Here is a 21,868-nt window from a genome sequence, read left to right on the forward strand (position 1 = left end):
GCCCCCCAATGAACAGCATTCTTAATTGATGGCTCCCTAGGGAGACTTGACTGGGGTGGTTAAAGCATCCTGTGGTTTGGTAATGTTCTGAAGTGTTCTAATTCCTTGATGCTGAAGGAAATCAATATGGTAGTGTTAACCATTATTCCTAGGGGGAATCTTTTTTATTTTATTTTTTTAAGAGAAAGAGAAGAAGGTGGTCAGATATTTGTTTGCTTGGGTAGAATTGGTCAATATTGTGCTGCTGCACGATATTTTGCTGACTCATAAAAAGTCAGGAGTACTATTACAAGAAGTCATCTAAAAAGAAAATATCATAGAGGGGCACCTGGGTGGCTCGGTGGGTTGAGGCCTCTGCCTACAACTCCAGTCATGATCCCAGAGTCCTGGGATCGAGCCCCACATCGGGCTCTATGCTCAGCAGGGAGCCTGCTTCCTCCTCTATCTCTCTCTGCCTGCCTCTCTGCCTACTGTGATCTCTGTCTGTCAAATGAATAAAATCTTTTAAAAAAAAAAAAAAAGAAAATATCATAGAGACTCCCATAATTTCTCACACTAGAATAGTGCTCTGTCATACAGGTATTTTCAGTTCACTTTATTGAACAATCTAGTTCGAGGAATTGTATTGAGTCCTGAGGGATGAGTGCAAAGGTTAGCAGGAAGGCCGCCCGGGCATGACCTGTGGGATCTGATTCAGCAAGGTTTTTAAATTTAGCATCTCAAAGCTTTGGTGTCTCATCCATAAAATGAAGATAATAATAACCATGTTGTTAGGATCTAATGAGACAGCCCATGTAAAATGCTAGGCACAGAGCCTGAAAAATAGTAGCACTCCGTAAACGTCAAATGTATCCCACAGGGAAAAAAAAAAAAGAATAAATTGTTCTCAAATGAGTAAAAAACATAATAACACCTTCAATTTCCTTTGTACCCCACACTTTTCTAGAGGTTTTTGTATTCATGGTTTCTCTCATCCTGATGTCACACTTAAAGGTAGAATAGCCAGTATCATTTACTTTCATGTTACAGACAGGAAGTGAGGTATCTGGAGACATCTGTGGAAATGGGAATGTTCATCCATTTGAAGAGTTGACTAATATTTTAAACTTTTATCTTGGAATATTAATTATTACAGTTGATTCAGTGTGCACTGATTGTCAAGTGCTTGGAAGAGCACATCAGTGTTCCATAAATACTTATTATCTCATTGAATCTTTATACCCCTCATGAGATCCAAATGATCATTATTTACATTTTATAGAGGAGGAGATTGAGGCTTAGCAAGGTAGTGATGTGATTAGCTCAGGGTTTTTTTTCCTTTTATTCTCCAAAGTTTTTTTCATCCCATGTTCCCCTGGCCCATTACTGGTGGGATGGCAGGTTACAAATGATAGATAATACAAATTGAAACATACTGCAAGTTGATAGCTAGTAGCATAGATAGATAATACAGATTGAAGGAGAACCCAAACACTATTCACATTTGGCTGATAAGCATTTTTGTGTTTTATGAATTTGAAGCTTAAGTACTTCTGCTGTAACTTAATACTTCAAACAAAACATCTCTGTTGTCTTATTTTCCTTTACTTGGCTTATGCTCCCCATTCAAGATGGGTATGAAAAATAGGACTCTTCTGACCATCTGCTAGCCCATAAGCAGCTGCTTTATTTACAAATTTACTCACTAATATTTTCCCTAAAGGCAGGGGGCATAATCAAATACTGATGATGTTAGTCCAGGAACAGCAGCTTCCAACAACACAAGGAAGTCTTGAAGAAGTAAGATTTTCTACAAATGATGTCTGTCTAGAAGTATTCTCAAACAGTTAATCCTTATTAACAGATAATCTTGTCACATGAAACTTAGAATGCGTCCTGATTAAGCATTTGATACTGCTGGATTAATTTGTATGAGATTGTATAGAATATAATAATATGGGAAATTTCAAGGATAAATGTTATCTGAAGCGCATCAAAACTCCATCTTAGAGATTCTTAAATCACTTTTAAAAGCTTATTCCAGTGTAAATATTACCCACATTTTTCAAATGAGAAAAATAAAACACTAAAGTAGCAAATAATTTGTTCTTGGTCATGTAGAGAATTGGAAAAAGGAATGTAAAGAAACCAGTTCTCAGAAATTTAAAGTCAGCTCAGTTTAACTATCTGGCTAGTCATAATTGTATTAATTTATGCTTCATAGTCTGTAGTTACCTACTGGTAAAGGTAATAATTTTTCAAAAATGAAAGAAAAATATGAATGGTGAGGAAGTTAAAGCCATCATGAGATCGCATAATTATGTTTAAAATTATAATGTGTTGGTCTACAGGAAGCAGAGGAAAAAAGCATGAGATAAACGGACCAACTAGAAATCTAGCGGAAAGTGCCTTCTAGGTTCTGAATGGTCTGTTCCTCAACATTTCATTTGGAACAGCTAATCGTTAGTTCTCCAGTCCTGTTGATTGAACCTAGAACCTAGAACCAACTCTTCTTCATAGGAGACTCAGTACAAGTAGAACAGTGATGTCGCAGGTGTTTTAGTTTAGACTACCCATATTGCTCTCTGAATGGAAATGAAACCCATTCTGGTTGAAACTGGTTTGGCAAATTACCCTCCTTGCCAGGCAGTAACAGGTAAAATACATACGAAGCTTTTGCTTTGATTATAACAAAATAGTGTTTCTTGGACCATTAGTACCTTTTATAATTTATTTTGTTTTTGTACTTTGTATCTTAAACCTTTTATTCTTAGTGCCAAATCTACATTAAAATGGATTTGTCCATTATTACTGGTGATTTTCTTAAAATCCTAGGCTATAAAAAAAAATTGGGTTCTTAATAAGCCTTACCAGAGCATATGACCTTTGACCCAACAGCTGCCCCCTTTAAAAAAAAAATGGGACCCATTCAATTCACAAAGACAGCCACTGCTACTTATAAAACTTTACAGATTGTGGAATTCAAAGGCAGACTGCTTTTTTGTTCTTGGATTTAAAAATACATGTACTTGAGCTAAAATAACTAGATTAATGGCCAAGAGCCAGGGTAGAGATGGATTTTCCACTGTTCAAAGGGGCCAGAGTTTCCAGGGGAAAAAATTTCTGTAGCTAAAACTAAATAATAAGGAATTGAAGTATATGTTGAACTTTCAAGCTTAAAAACTTGTATTTTTCTCTGAAGCTTATTGTAGTCCCTTGTTTTAGTAGTTAACTTTTTTTTTTCCTCCAGTAGCATCATTGGGATAGTGGTTTATGCTTGGTGTTAACTTTGGAAGTTCTCATTAATTCATTGTTTTTCATATTTTAAGATAGGACTTGCATGTAAACCTTTCAAGAATTATATCAAGAAACCAAATTATATTTTCCCCTTATTTGGCTGAACTAAGAATAATCTTAACACAGATCTAGGGTTCTTTTTATGACTGCTTATATGCTGGTAAGGGGGTTAGCTCTGTATCTGTTTCCTTATATTCTTATCCACTTATCCACTGAGACTCAGCATCATTAGGATAAGAATTAAAAAAAAAATTTTTAAGTTTTATCTTTTAATTAAAACTTAGGTTTTCGGGGTACCTGGGTGGCTCAGTGGTTTAAAGCCTCTGCCTTCAGCTCAGGTCATGGTCCCAGGGTCCTGGGATCGAGCCCCACATTGGGCTCTCTGCTTGGCAGAAAGCCTGCTTCCTCCTCTCACTCTGCCTGCCTCTCTGCCTACTTGGTATCTTTGTCTGTCAAATAAATAAATAAAATCTTTAAAACAAAAAACTTATGTTTTCAATACCAGACTTGGTCTCATAAGATTATTATAAGAATTTTTTAAAAGAAATATTTGAAAAGTAGTTTTATCTTTTTATTAAAAAGTAATTATTTTCTAATGAAGTTACTAGACTTTAAAAAATTACTGAAACTCATACATTGCTGATGGGAATGTAAAAGGGCACAAGCACTTAGGGAAATAGTTCGGCAGTTTCTTAGAAAGTTGAACATACAGCTACCATGTGACACAACAGTTGAACTCCTAGATATTTATCCTGGAGATATGAACACTTATGTTCACAGAAAAGCCCGTATGTGATTGTCCATGTCAGGTTAATTTGCAACTGCAAAAGACTGTAAACAACTGAAATATTCAGTGGGCAAATGTATAGATTGTGATACATTCATGCTATGGAGTACTACCAGCCAAAAAAGGGGATAAACTACTGATAATTCCCAGGAACTTGGATGGCTCTTATGGACATTGTGCTGAGTGAAAAAAGCCAGTCTCAAAGGTCACATTCTGTATGATTCCATTTATATAATGTTCTCACACTGACAAAATTACAGTGATTGAGATCAGTGGTTGTCAGGACTGTTGAGGAGGGTGTAGCTATAGAGGGGTAACATGAGGGAGGTCATTGTGTTAATGAAATATTTCTATAACTGATGATACTTAAATCTGTATATGTGGTAAGATTTCATGGGAACAATGCACCCTCTCCCCCAAATGAGTGATACAAAAACCAGTAAATAAAATAAAGTCTGTAGTTTAGCTAGTAAGTGTTGTACCATTGTCAGTATCCTGGTTTTGATACTGTACTATGTTATATAAGTTATATTTAGAGGAAGCCTACCTGAGAATTCTGTGGAGTTTTTACAACTTCTTGTGAATGTTAAATGATTTCAAAATAAGCTTAAAAACAAAAGAGGGACTTGAGAAAAGATGATGGACATAGCAGCTGTGGCCACAGGTCCGTGTGATCAGGTATTGAGCCTTACCGTCTTACAGAGAGACTGGTAGAGGAGTCATCCTTGGCTTTGGGGCTTTATGGCTGTTGGTCGTGAATGGGGCTCAGACAAGGGGCTCTAAAAACACGAGATGCATGGACTGCCAGTTGAGCAAAGCAGATTGGCCATTTTTCCCCCTTTTTCTTCTAAGAATACGTTGAATTGACAGCAACGGATCTTGAAAAGGAGGTGAGGGGGGGTACCATAAACCCATGGTGTTAAGGCTTGAAGAAGACTTTAAGAAGACTTAGCAGTTGATAAAAGACCTAAGAAGATTTGGGGTGATAGAAAATGGACAGAGGAGTGGTAGCTGCCTTAAGAAAACCTAAAGAATCTGCAGTGGGAGAACTGATGAAGGCTGAGCCATTCATCCCCAGAGGCTGAGGAGCAGTCCCACAGAAGGTGGGGATGGAGGGACACCCAGGGCTAGAGTAGGAGTTACACAGTTTGGTTAAACTGCTAGTTTTCCTTTCCTACCCCAACCACCAGTACTACCAGCAGCTCCCTCTGCCTGGCAGACTGGAGATTTAAACTTAGGGTATGTTGAATCAGAGGAGTTCTCCATGTGGAAACACCATTTCCAGGAGGAAATAAACCCTGGAGTTGGAGTAGAGAGGAGGGTAGTTCAGTAAAAATCAGTCCAGTAAACTGTGGAATTCCCAATCCACTCCCCTTCGTGATAGGGAAAGCTGAGCCGGTGATTGTCTCTTCCTCTACCCTTAACAGAAAATGAGAAACTTCTCTGAAGAGACTCAGTGGACCCTGGTTACTGTCACAGGGCCAGTTTCTCTATAGCTGACTTGTCCAATCACTCCAAATGAACCTGCTAGTCAACAACCACCCTTTGTTTACACCCACACCCACAAGCTTCAAGCCACCATTCTAGGGCTTTACTCTTAAATACGAACTGGCGATCAGGTATCACCAGATGTTTGAAAGCCTCCAACATAAAAGACAGATGGATACCAAACAGTGAAAAGAAACAATCAGGAGATCACATGGGAAACTGGAAGATATTATTTTCAATTTATTCAAATTAGAGACAATATTCACAAAACAAGAATAGGATGCTTTTAAAAAGGAATAACCAGGGGTGCCTGGTTGACTTGGTTGGTTAAGCATCCAACTCTGGGTTTCAGCTCAGGTCATGATCTCATGGGTCATGGAATTGAGCTCTGCACTGGGCTCCACACTCAGCGGGAGAATCTGCTTGAAGTTTCTTTCCTTCTGACCCTTCCCCTGCTCTCATGCTCACTCACTCGTGCTCTCTCTCTCAAATAAATCCTGAAGAGAAATGGGGGTGGGGCATGGGAGAATAACTAAAAACTCTGAAAGAGCCCTAGTGGAGACTCTGCTCAAGATTCTGTCTCTCCTCCCTCTGCCCCTCCCTGCTCTTGCATGCACTCCCTGCCTCCCTCCCTCCCTCTCTCCAGAATAAATAAATCTTAAAAAATAATATAACATAATAAGAGTTGGAATGTGAAGTTACCTGTCAGAAATGGGGAAATAAAAGTGGAAAATTAGAGAAAAAAGGTAAAATGATTAGAGAAGAAATCAGGATGTGTAAAATATTCATCAGAATTCCAGAAATTAGGGAGAGAGAAGAAACAAAATAGGAACATTTTTCAGACCTAAAGGATGTAATTTTTTTTATATGGAAGGGGTGAATCAAGTGCCCAATAAAATAAATGAAAAAATTCGCACACCAAGACAGACCACTATGTAGTATACAGGGCTTCCAAAAATAAGCATCCCCCTACAAAGTCCTATACAAAGGAAGAAGAAATGATGGCTGACTTCTCAATAGCAAAACTGGATGTTAAAAATAGTGGGGCAATATCTTTAAAATTCTAAAAGAGAATCACTTGAGCTCTGTAATACTCTACCCAGCAAAATATCAATCAAATATCAAGGTAAAGGTAATTTCAGACACATGGGGACTCAAATTTATCTCTTATGCATCATTTCTTAGGTTGCTCTTGGAGAATGATCTCCAGCAAATAGGAATAAATGAAGAAAGAGGAAGGTGTGGAGTCCAGCTAATGAGAGCTCTAACACAGGGGATGGGAAACGGATATGTAAGGGTAACAGTGTGGCAGGGACAGTCAGGCCAGACTGAGCAAGAGGACAGAGAGTCCTTGCACGAAGTTCTGGGGGAAAATGGAATGGAAGCTTAGCTGACAACTTTGTGTGTTAACTTTGTGCGTTGAGAAATACTGATAGACTTCTGCTAGATGTGGTAGAGCATGTTGAAAAATTTAAGGTGGATTCATGGAAAACTAAGCGAGGAGGAGGGGGATGAAATAATTGTTAATCCCAGGAGAAACAAAGACTGTACCAAAAAAGGAAACCTAATCCTTAGTACATTCCTTTCATTGTATGACCGATATTTACAAAGTCCTAATAACCCTATCGACTTACCAGGAAATTGCTGTTTAATTATGTAGGAAGGATTGAAGTAGGGGAAGTGGGTGGTGTGGAGAGCTGAGCCCTCATCTACTATAGTAGAAAGCCAGTGGTTATCATCCAAAATTTGAAAAATCAAGAATATTATCCCAAACTTTGGAAATAAATACAAGAATAGCGGGTTAGTTGAAAGTGCTCTTGGGAGTAAGTTCAGGTTTGAGGGAAGGTTGAGCCTGGGGTTGTTTTTCATGATAAGCCTTTATCTCTGTTTGATAAAATAAGTTATTATGTTCTCTCTGTACTGATTTATAAAGGAGAACCTTTTTATCCAGCAGAGCATGTATATCAAGTATCTGCCTCTTTAAATGTTGGGTATTTTTCATTCTTTTTATTGCTTGGTCCTCTACAAACAGGGTTCACATTTTGAGGGGGTGGGTAAGGAGACTTGAGTGGTCTGCCTGGAATGATTAATGCTGTGAAGCTCATTATTCATAGGTGTAATGTATTTGTAGATACATTCATTCGCCATGTGTTCTCAGTCAAGAAGTCAGAGCCCATAAGAATGATCTATTGTCTCTACTTTGATTTAGGATATTTTAAGTTTAGAACAACTGTCTAAATATTTGACTGTCTCAATACTTACCATAGTATTTGTCTCTATGTTTATGACTTTCTAGTGCTACAGGAATGACACTTTTAGAAATGAAAAGCATAACATTTTCACAGCTATGACATCATGAAATCCAGGATAGGGAAACCGTGCCTTCCCATCTACTGTGTGCATAGGACCTACCACTTGGTGGTTACTACATGAGTACCTACTGAATGAACAAGATCTCTTAGAAATTTCTGTTCAATTGATAACCAAGACATTGCTCATATAACTAAGTTTCGATCATGTGCACCTGTTTTTAACACTAGCCTGACAACCATTAACCTACTTAAAACCCAAAGGAAGCATCAGCTTCTGGGCCCATAGTCCCTGTGGGGTATGCTTGTAGGTATGCATGTCTGCTACTTGCTCCATTTACAGTAGGTTCTAGGCAGCCCTTGGGCAATGGAAAACTGCCAGGATCACACACGCCTTGCTGGTACAAGAACCCTGTTCCATCCGTAAGGAAATACATGCTTTTTATTATTTCGGAATAAACGCTCATGGCTTTGGGGCGCCTCGGTGGCTCAGTGGGTTAAAGCCTCTGCCTTCGGCCCAGGTCATGATCCCAGGGTCCTGGGATCAAGCCCCACATCGGGCTGTCTGCTCCGCAGGGAGCCTGCTTCATCTTCTCTCTCTCTCTCTCTCTCTCTCTGCCTGCCTCTCTGCCTACTTGTGATCTCTGTCTGTCAAATAAATAAATAAAATCTTTAAAAAAAAAAAAAAGTTCATGGCTTTGTAGACTGTACTGTCAAGCATACATAGGTATCCCAGGCTATTTAGTGACAAAATCTAAAGATTATTTGATTTACTGTTTGCTTACTTTATTAATTTGTTTGTTTTATTTGTCAGAATGTTATGGAACAGTTCAATCCTGGGCTACGAAATTTGATAAACTTAGGAAAAAATTATGAAAAAGCTGTTAATGGTAAGTCTCTTTTTTGAATTTATAAATATAGTCCACATATAAAAACTGTTTAGTCGATATTTTACTTAATTATTTTGAAGTGCTTAATAGCGAAATTTTAAAATATCTTTAAGTTGGTAGAAATTATTTAATTCTATGGAATTTTGCAATGATAGGATATTAGTGTATTTGAAATGAATAAATGGAAGACGATGGAACAGTCTTTTGACTGTTGTGATACATTTAATGATCAAATCATGGTTATTGATGTGACTCAGTATTTTATACCATTACTGTCAATATGTTTTCCACTTTGCAAAACAAATTCTTTGTGAACTAATAACATGAAATGCGTACTTAAAATATTTACTAGTATTTTGTAGCAGAGGAATTGTTCTCTTTATAAAGAATTTCTTGCTTTGGGGTGTATAACTTTTGATAGTGATATCAGCACATTTTTATCCTGAATGGAAAAACATCTAAATTAAAGGTTGAACTTAGATTCTCATTTCAAAATGAGTGCTTCCTGTAAAATGAATTCAAGCATTTGCTATTGTCTCTCTTTGTGAACCAGACTTGCTTGCTAGTTTCAGGAGGTTTCATTTGAGAAAGCTGACCTGCATCTACACATGCATTTCCCTACTAGAAAGTGAATGTTATCAATGATCACCTTAAAAACTTGAGATGCTGGGGCGCCTGGGTGGCTCAGTGGGTTAAGCCTCTGCCTTCGGCTCAGGTCGTGATCTCAGGGTCCTGGGATCGAGCCCCACATCAGGCTCTCTGCTCCGTGGGGAGCCTGCTTCCTCCTCTCTCTCTCTGCCTCTCTGCCTACTTGTGATCTCTATCAAATAAATAAAATATTGTTTAAAAAAAAAACTTGAGATGCTAATAATCACCAAATTCTAACATGGTCAAAACAATTCTCCTTATGTAACAAGCGTCACCCCCAAAATATTCAGACCCCAGTTTCACCCTCTACCCTGGTTCACTAAGGCCACCAAGTAATGTGAGTAAATTTAGTTTCCAATAGTTTTAGATTTGAAGACTTCAGATCAGGTTTTGTGTCTTTTATGTATAGCTTGTTTCTCCTATTCACCATGGCCCACTTTTGGCTGCTCCCTCTTGAGATTTTTGAGAATAAACCCCTGGACTTACACACTTTGAGCATAAGCGTGCCCCAGGAAAAGGGGGTATGGTAGCTAGACTTCGGATGACAGGTGTCCAGTTGTCATAGTCATAGAAAGGTAAAGTGCTTATTTACTATCTTCAGTATCAGTGATTTCTGTAGGTAACCCCTCACCCCTTCAAAGAGCAGGACGGAGACTTGCTTTAGAATTCTTGCACAGCTGACTCTCCCTTGATGGCTGCTTAGTCACAAGGCCACAAAGTCATTGCCTTAGATGCCCGTGTGAAGTAAATCACCATGACCTGCAGTGTTTTGTTTTGTTTTTGTTTTGTTTTCTTTCTAGCACTTGCTACCTCTCTGAGGCAGTTATATAAGGTGACTCAAGGACCTGCCAGCAGCTTAGTCTCTTGCTAACAAGCCTTTTCCCCAAAGGGACTATTCTGCACTTTTAAAGTATTTCCAGTTTTTTTTTTCTTGCAGGCCATCTGTTTTTTACTGAAGCCATTGAGAAATCAAGATGAATTTGTAAAGTCCTTGGTAAGAATTTGTAGCATAGTTTAGGATGCTAGATGTGCAGTCAGCACTTAGGTCATAAATCAAGACAACACACAGAGCTAACAAAGAGCATGGAATGAGCAGTGTCACAGGAATTTGAATAGTGAAGGTTGGTGGGAAACAGAGCAGGCAGTGGGCCTTGTAGGAGGTGTGCTAGCTGAAAAATGTTAGGTTTCAGGCAGAAAAGACCTCATCCAAGCCTAGATCTGAGGTCCACACTGGTATGGGTGGGAAGCTGTTGGGAAATAATAAAATGCAAGTGGAGTAGGGTCAGGTTCTTAATGCATTTGAATGCAGCGTCAGTTACCTATTGTCAAGTTATCAAGGGTCCCTAACTTGGTGGCCTAAGACAACAAGATTTTATTATTTCTCAAGGTCCTGTAAAGGCAGTGCAGTTCTCTAGCCCCCAGGGGTTCCATCCTACAGCTGTAGTCAGCCAGGGATGCTGGGCTCCTTCCCTCCCTCTTGGGGGCATAGCAGGCTGTTGCAAGAACGCAAACACCTGAGGGAGTTATGCTTGCTGGCATCCCATTGGCAAGTCAGATGACCAAGCCACACAAGATATATAGGCGACTACAAAGGTTGGGAATTCTGGGAGGTGTGGTTTATTGAAGGCCATTACTGTACAAATCTATCATGAACTCTGTGGCGTATGGGCTTACACTATGGGCAGTGGAGGCTATTACAAGTTTTGATCAGAATTGTAACCTAATGAAATCATATCTTAAGAAAAAATTATCTGGCAGAAGTATATAGCTTAGATTGGTGAATTAGTCGGTCAGCCACTAAAATAGAACAAATATGCTTTGTTTCCTTAAGACAGTAAATGATAGAAACTCTCTTAATGTATTCACAAAGTGGGGATGGCAAAATTATGAGAATATTGTTTGATTCTTTATTAAGTTCTGGATAAATTATATAGTTTTTAAAGTTAACTCCACTTTATGGTAAAAGCAAGAGTATTTTGCCATTCTGAGGTTAGTTTTAAACATAAGTAAGTCATCAGTTAATGAAAAATGTCAATGTAATGCGTGAAGGCAAACCAAAAATTTTGTTTATATATTGTGTAAACCTTAATGCTGTTCTCCCACTGATCTGCTTTTCAGCTTTATCAGTATCTTAAAATTTAAAATCTTCACATTAAAATATTGCACATACTAGCTTGACAGTTTATTGGCTACCAACCTTGTTTTTAGGTGGAGTCTTCCCTTTTTCAGTTCTAGCTGAGATCAAAGAGTCAAAAAGCACTATAACTGAACTGAGGAGGTGACCTTTGCTGGAGTTTCATGCACTCCCTCTGATTTGCCACTGACCTTGGGCATGTCCCAGCATATCTCCACTCCACTCTCCTTCATGAAACAGGGTGATAAAACCACTGACCAACATCTTCATATTCTTGAAAAACTTAACTAATGGCATGGAAGGTCCACATAAATGCTACTTGTTATTGTTCTTTTTTACAATTATACTTTAAGGTTATTCTCAGACTTATGAAGTAACTGTATAATAGAATGTTAGAGTTGTTAAACTTGTACACATATAGTAAAAGCCAAAAAATCTGTAACTTTTTAACTCAACAAGAAATGCTGAAATGGATGAATTTGCCATGAAAATACTACTTTTTTGGCCATTAATATCTTCAGCTGGACTTGTACATAATTTGTTCTGTGACCTCCCCTTTTTATACTTGAAATGCCTTTTTAATTCACCATTTTAAAACAATACCCATCATAAAATAGGGGGAAAAGTTGGTTTGGTCTCTGGTTTTCTTCACAGTAAAAGGAAAGGAATCTTAGAGATTCCTAAGGGCTCTTTTAGCTCCAAAATTCTGTGTTCTTCAAAGTTCATCTTTGAGTGAAGTAAAACAAATTTTCTTCAAAATCACCCTAAATAGGCTAGGTCTTGCTGAAAAGCCTGGTGGTTGTAAAATGAAAGAAGGAATTTGTATTAATAACTTTTTATTTGTTTGTTCAGTGGTCATGCTATTAAGACATTTTATTTTTATTTTTATTTTTAAAGATTTTATTTATTTATTTGTCAGAGAGATCACAAGTAGGTAGAGAGGCAGGCGGGGGGGAGGGGGAAGCAGGCTCCCCACGAGCAGAGAGCCCGATGCGGGGCTCAATCCGAGGACCCTGAGATCATGACCTGAGCCGAAGGCAGAACACACTGAGCCACCCAGGCACCCCATTAAAACATATTATAGATGACCGTCCTTTGTTTCAGAAAGGATAGGTACCTTGCCAAGGAAGTCATGTCATTAGAACTGAAGGTGGAATTCAAACTCAGGTTTCTCTTGCCCTCAGTTCCTCTCCCCAAAGAAAAAGAAAGGAAAAGAAAAATCAAAAACAGGTATTTGTACCTTATAATATAGTCATCAGAATCAATTTGAAAGGAGAGCTACTATTTTAAGATGATTAGTTTCTACAGCAATGAAAGTTTCCCTTGTCTCTGCCAGAAAGTTGGTGGGGGCAGGATAGAACCTTCAATTATTTTTCAGGTCATTCTTTTGTGTTTTTAGAATGATAATGTATTTCAAATCTCGTAGGTTTTTTTCCCTGACAACAAATATATTATTGGTTGTGGCTCAGAATACTTTTTCTTTCTTTTTTTTTTTTTTTAAAGATTTTATTTATTTGACAGGGAGCAAGCGAGAGAGAGAGAAAGAGAGAGAGAGAGAACAAGCACAAGCAGGGGGAATGACAGGCAGGGGAGAGAAGCAGGCTCCCCACTGAGCAAGGACTCTGATGTGGGGCTCAATCCCAGGACCCTGACCTGATCATGACCTGAGCTGAAGGCAGAGGCTTAAAACCGAGCCACCCAGGTGCCCCTCAGAATACCTTTTTCAGGGGTGCCTGGGTGGCTTAGTTGGTTAAAACCTCTGCCTTCGGCTCAGATCATGATCCCAGGGTCCTGGAGTCAAGCCCCACATCGGGCTCTCTGCTCAGCAGGGAGCCTGCTTCCTTCTCTCTCTCTCTCTCTGCCTACCTCTCTGCCTACTTATGATCTCTATGTGTCAAAGAAATAAAATCTTTAAAAAGAAGAAAAAAAGAAAGACCAGGTTCCTGGGGCACTGCATACAAGTTCTTCTAACTAATAATGTTGCAGACCTATAGAGCTGTAGAATAACCGGCTGAGGAAAGATTTCTTGCTGGAGTGGATGTGTTTGCAGCCCTAATTTGATATTGAAAACACATCCACTCTGGAACTGGCATCATGATGAAAGCAGGGCCTTTTCTGGACTTCCAGAGGCTGCTATTGAAGGTATCCCAGGATCCTAAGATGAGGATCTGATAGGGTTTTCCACTGAGTGGGGGCCTCTGGAAGTGCAGTGGAGAGATCCCTGTCCCTGGCACAGCTATTAAGCACCAGCCATACCTTCTGAAAGCCACCCTTGGCACAGCCCAGACCTTCCTGTAGCCAGAAGGGACTGAGAGGTATTTGGAAGCAAACCTCCATGGCACTTTCTCTTTTCTTTGTCTAAGTGATGATTTTTTGTGTCACTTTCCTTGTCTAGCTATGATCCTTGCGGGAAAAGCCTACTACGATGGAGTGGCCAAGATTGGTGAGATTGCCACCGGGTCCCCCGTGTCGACAGAGCTGGGTGAGCTGACTGTCCATTATATACAAACACAAGTCAAGCTGGTTGCAGGGCCTTTCCTCCTGTGAGCCCTAACAGGAACATATGAAGTGGCCCAAATCCAGAATAGTAAGAAGAGCTAGCCTAGTACTCCAGTGTGTTCGCTTCTAGGATGATCGAGTTTGCTGTGTCTGTGGAAAGTGGAGGCTTAGTTAGAGGGCAGGCCAAGGCCAGTGGCTGGCCTCCCTGCTCCCTAGGAATTGGGCTTCTGCCTCTAAACTTGGGGCCCTATCCCTTCCCCTTGGATCCCTGGAGCATGAAGCCCAGGGAGCTTTGACCTACATTCTTAAGGAGATGGGCTCGGCGGGCCTCCTGACTCTGGCAGGAGTGTTTCCTGTGACTCACCTAGCAGAAAGTCAGACTCCTTTACGTCCTGCTCTTGGCTCTCGCTGCTTCCACAGTTGCTCTCAGTTGTGATTTTTCCGGTTTTGCTGGTATGAATTGATCTCCTGTGCGCACCCGAAGGGCAGCCACACCCTCAGCACCACCAGCCTCCGAGGGTATCTGGGTTTCTGTTTACAGAGTCCGTTCACTGCGCCCTCTCCTAAGGGGGGAAAAGTCGCTGTTTTTCCTTTTCTAATAGCCCCACACATAACCATCATTTTAAAATCTTGAATAAAGAATGAAATATGTTTTATTTTAAATATGTTTTATTTTACAAGGGGTAAGATGTCTGGCTTCAAAATGTATGCCATAATTTGAAATGTTCAGAATAGCAGAGGAAAATATTGGTGGAGTGTGTGTATTTAAAGAAAAGTGTTTTGGGGTGCCTGGGGGGCTCAGTGGGTTAAAGAAAAGTGTTTCTCCGATTAAAAAGAAAGGGAAGCTGGGGTCGGGGGGAGCTTGTGGGGAACATACATTTAGGATTCAAATAATTCACATCATTTCTGTATAAAGTGTCTTAAGTGTTTTCAAGATTGCTTGGAGAACTCTTACCTGACCCATAAAAGTGGAGGAACAAATTCAAGGTGTGATAACAGTGCTGGGGTTGGGGGCTGGGCTGCAGGATGTGAAGTGGAACTGGGCGCTCAGGAATATTCTCTGACAACTTCGGTTCTTGAAGGGTTTGTAAAGAGTCTTGAAACCTAAGCCTGAAGTGATGTCGTGTGATAAATAAGTCCATACTGCTCTATTTAGTAAAATAGAATAGTTATATGCAGAAATTTTTCAAAGCCCTGACTTGTGTTTGGTTGGTGCCGTCACTTGTGCGTGTTCTGGCAAGGTATGGACTCTAGAAACTCGGTCCTCACCAGAGTCCGTTTAATAAAATACATGCTGCTTTGTGTAGACAGAAGCAGATAGTAAAACTTACTGGGATGATGGAGATGATTAGAGGTTTCCAAAAATAGGATTAAATTAAAAAGAAACATCCTATTTGTGTCAGGCGCCATGGGAAAACGTATGACCCCTACATTAAACCATATGGTGCTCTGATTCACCATCGTTCAGTTTGCCTTTTTAATGTTTTATGGTTCTCGCCACTGTTTAAATAAGATTTCTGTTCCACACCTTACTTTATTCAGCTGTGAATTCATAACATTGAGTCAGCCATTTCCACAGCAACTGTGTTGTTGCAAACACGGGCTGAAAACTTCAGTTTGGACAAGGAAACTACGTCGCAGTGGTGAGATTTCTTTCATGTGGATGTGCGTTCTCTTTGGAGGGAATGGAAATAACTTCTGTGTTTTATTTTTGTTTCAAGTTGCCTTTTTGCTTATAGTCCCCACGTCATATAGTTAGTAATTTTCTGCTTGTCTGCAGCAATTTTACAATAAAGTGCTGCTCTAGCAAGCTTTGCTTTTGGACGCCCCGTGTTTAACTTGTTTTCATGTGCCTGGTTTTTTATTTTGTTTAAAGTGTAGGCTAAAATCCTACCCTATGTCTGTTTAAATCCCATGTATGAAAGACTAATGAAAAATTCATAGATGAAAGAGCCCTAAGGTAGATTCTGTTTCTCTCATTTTTCAAGAAGGTTTTTTTGTCTAATTACGGACTTTTGGTGTTGGTATTCCTACTTTATTATGAAACATTATAAATCCCATCTGATAAAACTGAAGGGGCATTTCATATGTGAAGATCATAAATCAATTCAAAATTTTCATTCTTGAAGAGTATTGTCTCTGAAAAACCTTTGTGTGTGTCCTTCCCCTCCATCCCCAGCAAATCCTAGTTTTAAAATTTCAGTTTAAAAATTTTGCTCAGGAAGGAAGTGAAAGGGATGCTGAAGAATTCTTATCCTTTCTAAAACTGAGATTATAAGAGTAGTTTTCATTTTAATATTGAATTCAAATATTTTTTAATGTTGCTGTAGGACAACCTTTGTGATTTTACATACTTTTTTACATGAAGTTTCTGTTAATTATTCTGATACTTTTGTACTTTGGGAGGTGGATGAAGAAAATATCCTCTAGGTAAAATATTGACCTAATTCATAGAAATTTGCTGTGAGGATTCTACTTGGAAAACCTGGCCAAATGTATTATGAGTGTTAATTACAGTGGCAGAACTGAGCATTTCAGTCTCTCTTCTTACATTAGGGGGAGAAAAGATCTAAAAGCTGGAGGGGAAAGGTGATTCACCTTTTGCTTATTTTATACTTGTCATTTGGATTGGCATCCACTAAGAGCTGTAGCCATGCCATTTCTGATTCCTGGCTATGGGTGTTTCCATTTAGATATCTCTCTTAACAAATCAGCTCACCAAATACTATGTGAATAATTTTAAGATGCTCTTGCCTAAAAGTAACACATACCCAATTAATAGTGGCTTAGGCATAAAGGATGTTCATTAACACACATAAGAAGGCCAGGAGTAGCAGATGCCTACTTAGGTAATGATTACTAAGAGCTTAGGTTCCTTCTCTCTTTCTCTTCATCCTCAAGCTCAACTCATGGTACCAAGATGGCTGCCATTGCTAGTCTTAGGCGTCACATCCTCTCTCCTCCCATTGTATCCAAAAGCAGGAAGAGGAATTTCTTCTCAGTTGTGCCCTTTACAAAGAGGAAGCCCCTGGCAGCCCCAGCACATATATCCTCTTCATTTCTCATGACCCTGCAGCCAGAGAGCTTTCCCCAGCATTGTTAGCCAAGGAATACATCTGAGGGGGAGAGGATATAGCTGCTAGGAGGACAGGTATTAAAGGTCTTGTTTCAGCAATTTTCAGTGAAAGGAAAGGCCTTATACAAATGTCCTTGCTTTAGCTATGCCTCGAACTGCATAGTGCTTCTGGCATTCTGTGTCTCTGTGGGATTATGTTTTTCTCCCACATGGAGTATGGTTTCACTAGCATGTATATACCTCAGACATTACAATTGTTACTTCTCCTGGATACTTGCTTTTTCTGCTGAAAACCATAGCCATCTTTTGTAGTCTGTTCCTATTTGGGACATGGAAACAGAGGAAGAGTTAGGGATTTGGGGGCAGTTTCTGGTTTTCTGCCCTTTTGTTTTTCTTTTCAGCCTTTGGGTGACTTGTAATCATGAATTCTGAGGTGCATTTTCTCTGCCTCTGCTACTTTCCTTTCTTTCCTCCTCTCTTCTTCCTCTCTGCCTATGTGTCTGTGTGACCTTACAGCCTCATTTTTAAGAAACTGGGGTACCAGAGGAAAAAAGTCACCTGTAATTTTACCACTTTGACACAAGTACTTTGTCACCACTATATTCTTTTCTGGTCTTTTCTTCTCTTGAGGATACTCATATACAGCATGTCTCATGGCATATGTCGGGTGCTGGCTCTGCCCGGCACAGGGCCCAGTGCCTGATAGGTGTTATTTAATCTCAAACACCCAACAGCCCTGAGTTGGGTGTAGACACTTTCACTATCTCTCTAGGTGAGACCTGGAAGGGAAGGGTGTGCCTTAGATCACACAGTGGGTAATAGGTGGTTCAACTTTAGATTCTGAGTTCCTTGCCTTTGCACTATACCATGCTTGACTGAGGCAAAGAGAAAAAGAGCCAGCCAGCCAAGAAGGGGCCACTGAAGAGGAAGAAGATGGGAACCCCACAATGGGGACCTTTTCAAGAGGGAGATGAGCAGGAAGCAGTGTCAGTAGCCAAAGACTGCAGAGAGGCTGGCAGCTGTGGTGATGAGAGGTCACTGGTCCCCTCGGAAGGGGTGGTGATTTCACTAAGGTGCTGACCGGAAATGCCCGGTGTCATGTTACAGGGTTAGGAAGGATGGAAATTACAGAGAAGTTTACATATATATATGTATATATATACACATGTGTGTGTGTAAAATGTATATTAGATAATATAGCATATATGGCTTTTATAGGTCCTGCTTGACTTTTGCACTTGCACTTCTGTGCCTCATACAGAAACTCAGATCTCATTAAGTGCCTGCCTGCTGTGTGTCCTGTACTTCATACACTGCCTCATCTCATCCTCGGGAGCCTCATGGATGAATTTTTCCTTCATGATTGGCAGGGTGGGCAATAACCCAGTGTTTTCCTTGATGTGACTAATACGCCCTAAGGGTAAACTTGGCAGTCACCTTCTTCCACCTGGTGGGTAACCACGTTGGGTCCTGAGTCCCTGACATGTGCTCTGTAGCCAAGCAAGACAGAATAAGGGTTATAAGAGTTGGTGACTCCTAGAGAGTATGGTAGGTGACATCGGTGTCAATGTGGGTCATAGAGTGCCTCCCTCCCCAACTGAAGCACAGGAAAGATCCTAGAACCTAGGACAAGGAGGCCAGGCTAAATTTTATTTTCCCTTGAGAAGCTGGCGGATAGCAGGATGCCCAGCACCTAAGAGATGCTCGGTGTGCTGCTGTCGACTTGTGTGACTTTGGGCAACATTTCATGTCTGTGAGCCGTTGGCATGCCCACGGGGGATGACGGTAACCCCTTCTGAACTGTGTGAAGATGAAATGAGATAATGTGCCTTGTGGACTCTAAAGTTTCGAAGACCAGAAAGATGACTCTCTGCTGCCACTTCTTATGCACAAATATTTGAGAACTCAAAAACCGTACAATTTTTTTCATTGACATTCTCTTGTGTAGCGTTAGAGTAGGTGATGTAAGTGTGTAAGCACATACATTTTCCTTGATTATTCCTGATTATTCATGAACCAGTTTTTCGGTTCACTCCATTGTATCTTTGTTTTCAATTTCATGAATCTGTACTCTTACCTTTATTTTCTTTTTTCTACTATCTTTGGGTTTATTCTATTGGTATTTTTCTGAATTCTGAAATTCATTAATTTTACGTACAGACCTTGTTTTGTTTTTTATTATTTTTTTCTTTTAAGATTTTATTTATCTGAGAGAGATCAGAGAGGGAGAGGGAGAAGTAGACTCGCCACTGAGGGTACAGCCCAGTGCAGGGCTCAATCCCAGGACTCTGAGATCATGATTTGAGCTCAAGGCACACACTTAACTGACTAAGCCACCCAAGCACCCTGCAGACCTCCTTTTAGATGGCAGTGCAGGACTATAAAAATGACCATGCAAGTTAAAAACCATCGAAAGCCTTCTTAATAATCAATGGGGAAAATTAAGAATTGTCCCACGACCTTTAAAAAATGTTTGTCAAAAACACTAAAAATTCTTATTCTCAGTTATAAGTGTATAGGGAAATGAAAAATATAGTAAAATTAGTATTTATTTGGTACACAGTAGTTTAAAGCATTAGAAACACTGGTAATTAAAGCATCTTTATTTGTAAAACGAGTGGTTTCAACACTTGTCTCCTCATGTAACTCAGGATAAGGGACGGGCCTCTTCTCTGTGCTTTTGCGGGTTGTCTTGCTCTTCCCTAAACTTGCATCAGTTTCCAACATTTTATCCTTTGTGATTTCGATGGGATGAGATACCCTCGAGAAGTCTTTTCACGTGAAGTTTCCTTTGATAGCACTTCCTCTGAAACATCTTCATTGTTCTCACAGCTGCTTTGCTCATTGTGTTAATTCGGGCTTCACTCAGTTCTTGTGGCCGCACATCCAGAGTCTCCCAAATGACCACGTGTCAGCACTCCCACAGCCAGCTACTTCCTTAACTGTTTACTTTTTTTTTTTTAAGAGATTTTATATATTTGTCAGAGAGCCAGAGCGCAAGGAGGGGAAACAGCAGGCAGAGGGGGAAGCAGGCTCCCCTCGGAGCAAGGGGTCCCACGCAGGACTTGATCCCGGGACTCTGGGATCAAGACCTGAGCCCAAGGCAGACCCTTAACCAACTGAGCCACACAGGCGCCCCAGCTCTGCTTACTCTTGTTATTACTATCATTCATTTCTTTGCTCTACTTTCTCTTTCAGTGATGCATTTTTAAAACCTGTCACATGGGTTTATCTCTGGGAAACGAGGCAGCACAACCACTGCCCTCCTTTGCTGTTTTCTGTGCCATACATTGTGGCATTAGAAACACTTCTTTTCTGTGAGTGGATAATATTGTATAGGTATATGGTGTTTTATTTGTCCATTTATTGGTTGGTGGATACCTGAGTTGTTTCTGCTTTATAACGAGTAGAAATAATGTTGCTGTGAACATTTGTGTACAGATTTTGCGTGTAAATGTTTTTCTTAGGTGTACACTTAAGAGTGGAGTTCCCGGCTCATAGAGTAACTCTCAATTTAACCCTTTTCAGGAGGTGCCAAGCTGTTTTTGAAAATGAATGCACTGTTTTACATTCCCATAAGCAGCGTGTGAGGGCTCAATTTCTCTACATCTTTGTTAACACTATCTTTGATTATAGCCATACTAGTGAGTATGAAGTAATATCTAATTTGGGTTTTGATTTACATTTCCCTAGTGATGGTGTATGATGAGCATCTTTTCACATTCTTACTGGCCATTTGTGTATCTTCTTTGGAGAAATGTCTATTCAGATCCTTTGCTTACCCTCCCCCCCCCCTTTTTAAGATTTTATTTGTCAGATTAAAAAAAAGGGATTTTATTTGTCTGAGAGAGAGGGAGCACATGAGCACAAGTGGTGGGAGCAGCAGGCAGAGGAAGAAGTAGGCTCCCTGCTGAGCAAGGAGCCTGATGATGACCAGAGCCAAAGGCAGAGGCTTAACCAACTGAGCCACCCAGGTACCCCATCCTTTGCCAATTTTTAATTGGGTTGTCTTTTTATTATTGATTTTGCAAGTTAACTTTTTTTTTTAAGATTTTATTTATTTATTTGACAGAGAGAAATCTCAAGTAGGCAGAGAGGCAGGCAGAGAGGGGGAAGCAGGCTCCCCACTGAGCAGAGAGCCTGATGCTGGGCTTGATCCTAGGACCCTGGGGTCATGACCCGAGCCTAAGGCAGAGGCTTAACCCACTGAGCCACCCAGGCACCCTGCAAGTTAACTTTTAATTTGGGTTTTGTTTTCATGTTTGATTCCTTTCATTATCTATGCAGTAGTTCCACTGTGTGAAGTTCTTGAGTTGTAAAGTTCTGTTGGTGGTATTATTGTGCCTCTTGATTCTGATTCATGAAGGATTCTTTCTCTTTATAACCGTTTTTTTATCATCTTACAGTTCTCTCCTTATGTTGGGGTAACACCTATGGAGGGTGTAAAAGTTTTGTTCCTACTGAAACTCACCAAGAAATGAAAAGGGGAAATGCCAAGCAATGGTGGGACTTCTGTGATTTAAATATATTTAAATAGGGGCGCCTGGGTGGCTCAGTAGGTTAAGCCTCTGCCTTCGGCTCAGGTCATGATCCCAGGGTCCTGGGATCGAGCCCCACATCGGGCTCTCTGCTCAGCAGGGAGCCCGCTTCCTCCTCTCTCTCTGCCTGCCTCTCTGCTTACTTGTGATCTCTGTCAGATAAATAAATAAAATCTTTAAAAAAAATAAATAAATATATTTAAATAATATCTTAAATATTAGT

At 40.1% G+C, this 21,868-nt stretch overlaps 1 protein-coding gene across 1 annotated transcript in view; it reads left to right on the forward strand.

The window, feature by feature from the left end:
* BAIAP2L1 (BAR/IMD domain containing adaptor protein 2 like 1) overlaps positions 1–21,868 on the forward strand; it is a 96,328-nt gene that overhangs the window by 18,284 nt on the left and 56,176 nt on the right. Inside the window, exons 2-3 of the mRNA XM_047714221.1 lie at positions 8,675–8,750; positions 13,928–14,014. Coding sequence (XP_047570177.1) covers positions 8,675–8,750; positions 13,928–14,014 — 163 coding nt within the window. The remainder of the gene's footprint in view (positions 1–8,674; positions 8,751–13,927; positions 14,015–21,868) is intronic.

The sequence above is a fragment of the Lutra lutra genome, chromosome 18, assembly GCF_902655055.1.
Source record: "Lutra lutra chromosome 18, mLutLut1.2, whole genome shotgun sequence".
NCBI classification, from domain to species: Eukaryota; Metazoa; Chordata; class Mammalia; order Carnivora; family Mustelidae; genus Lutra; species Lutra lutra.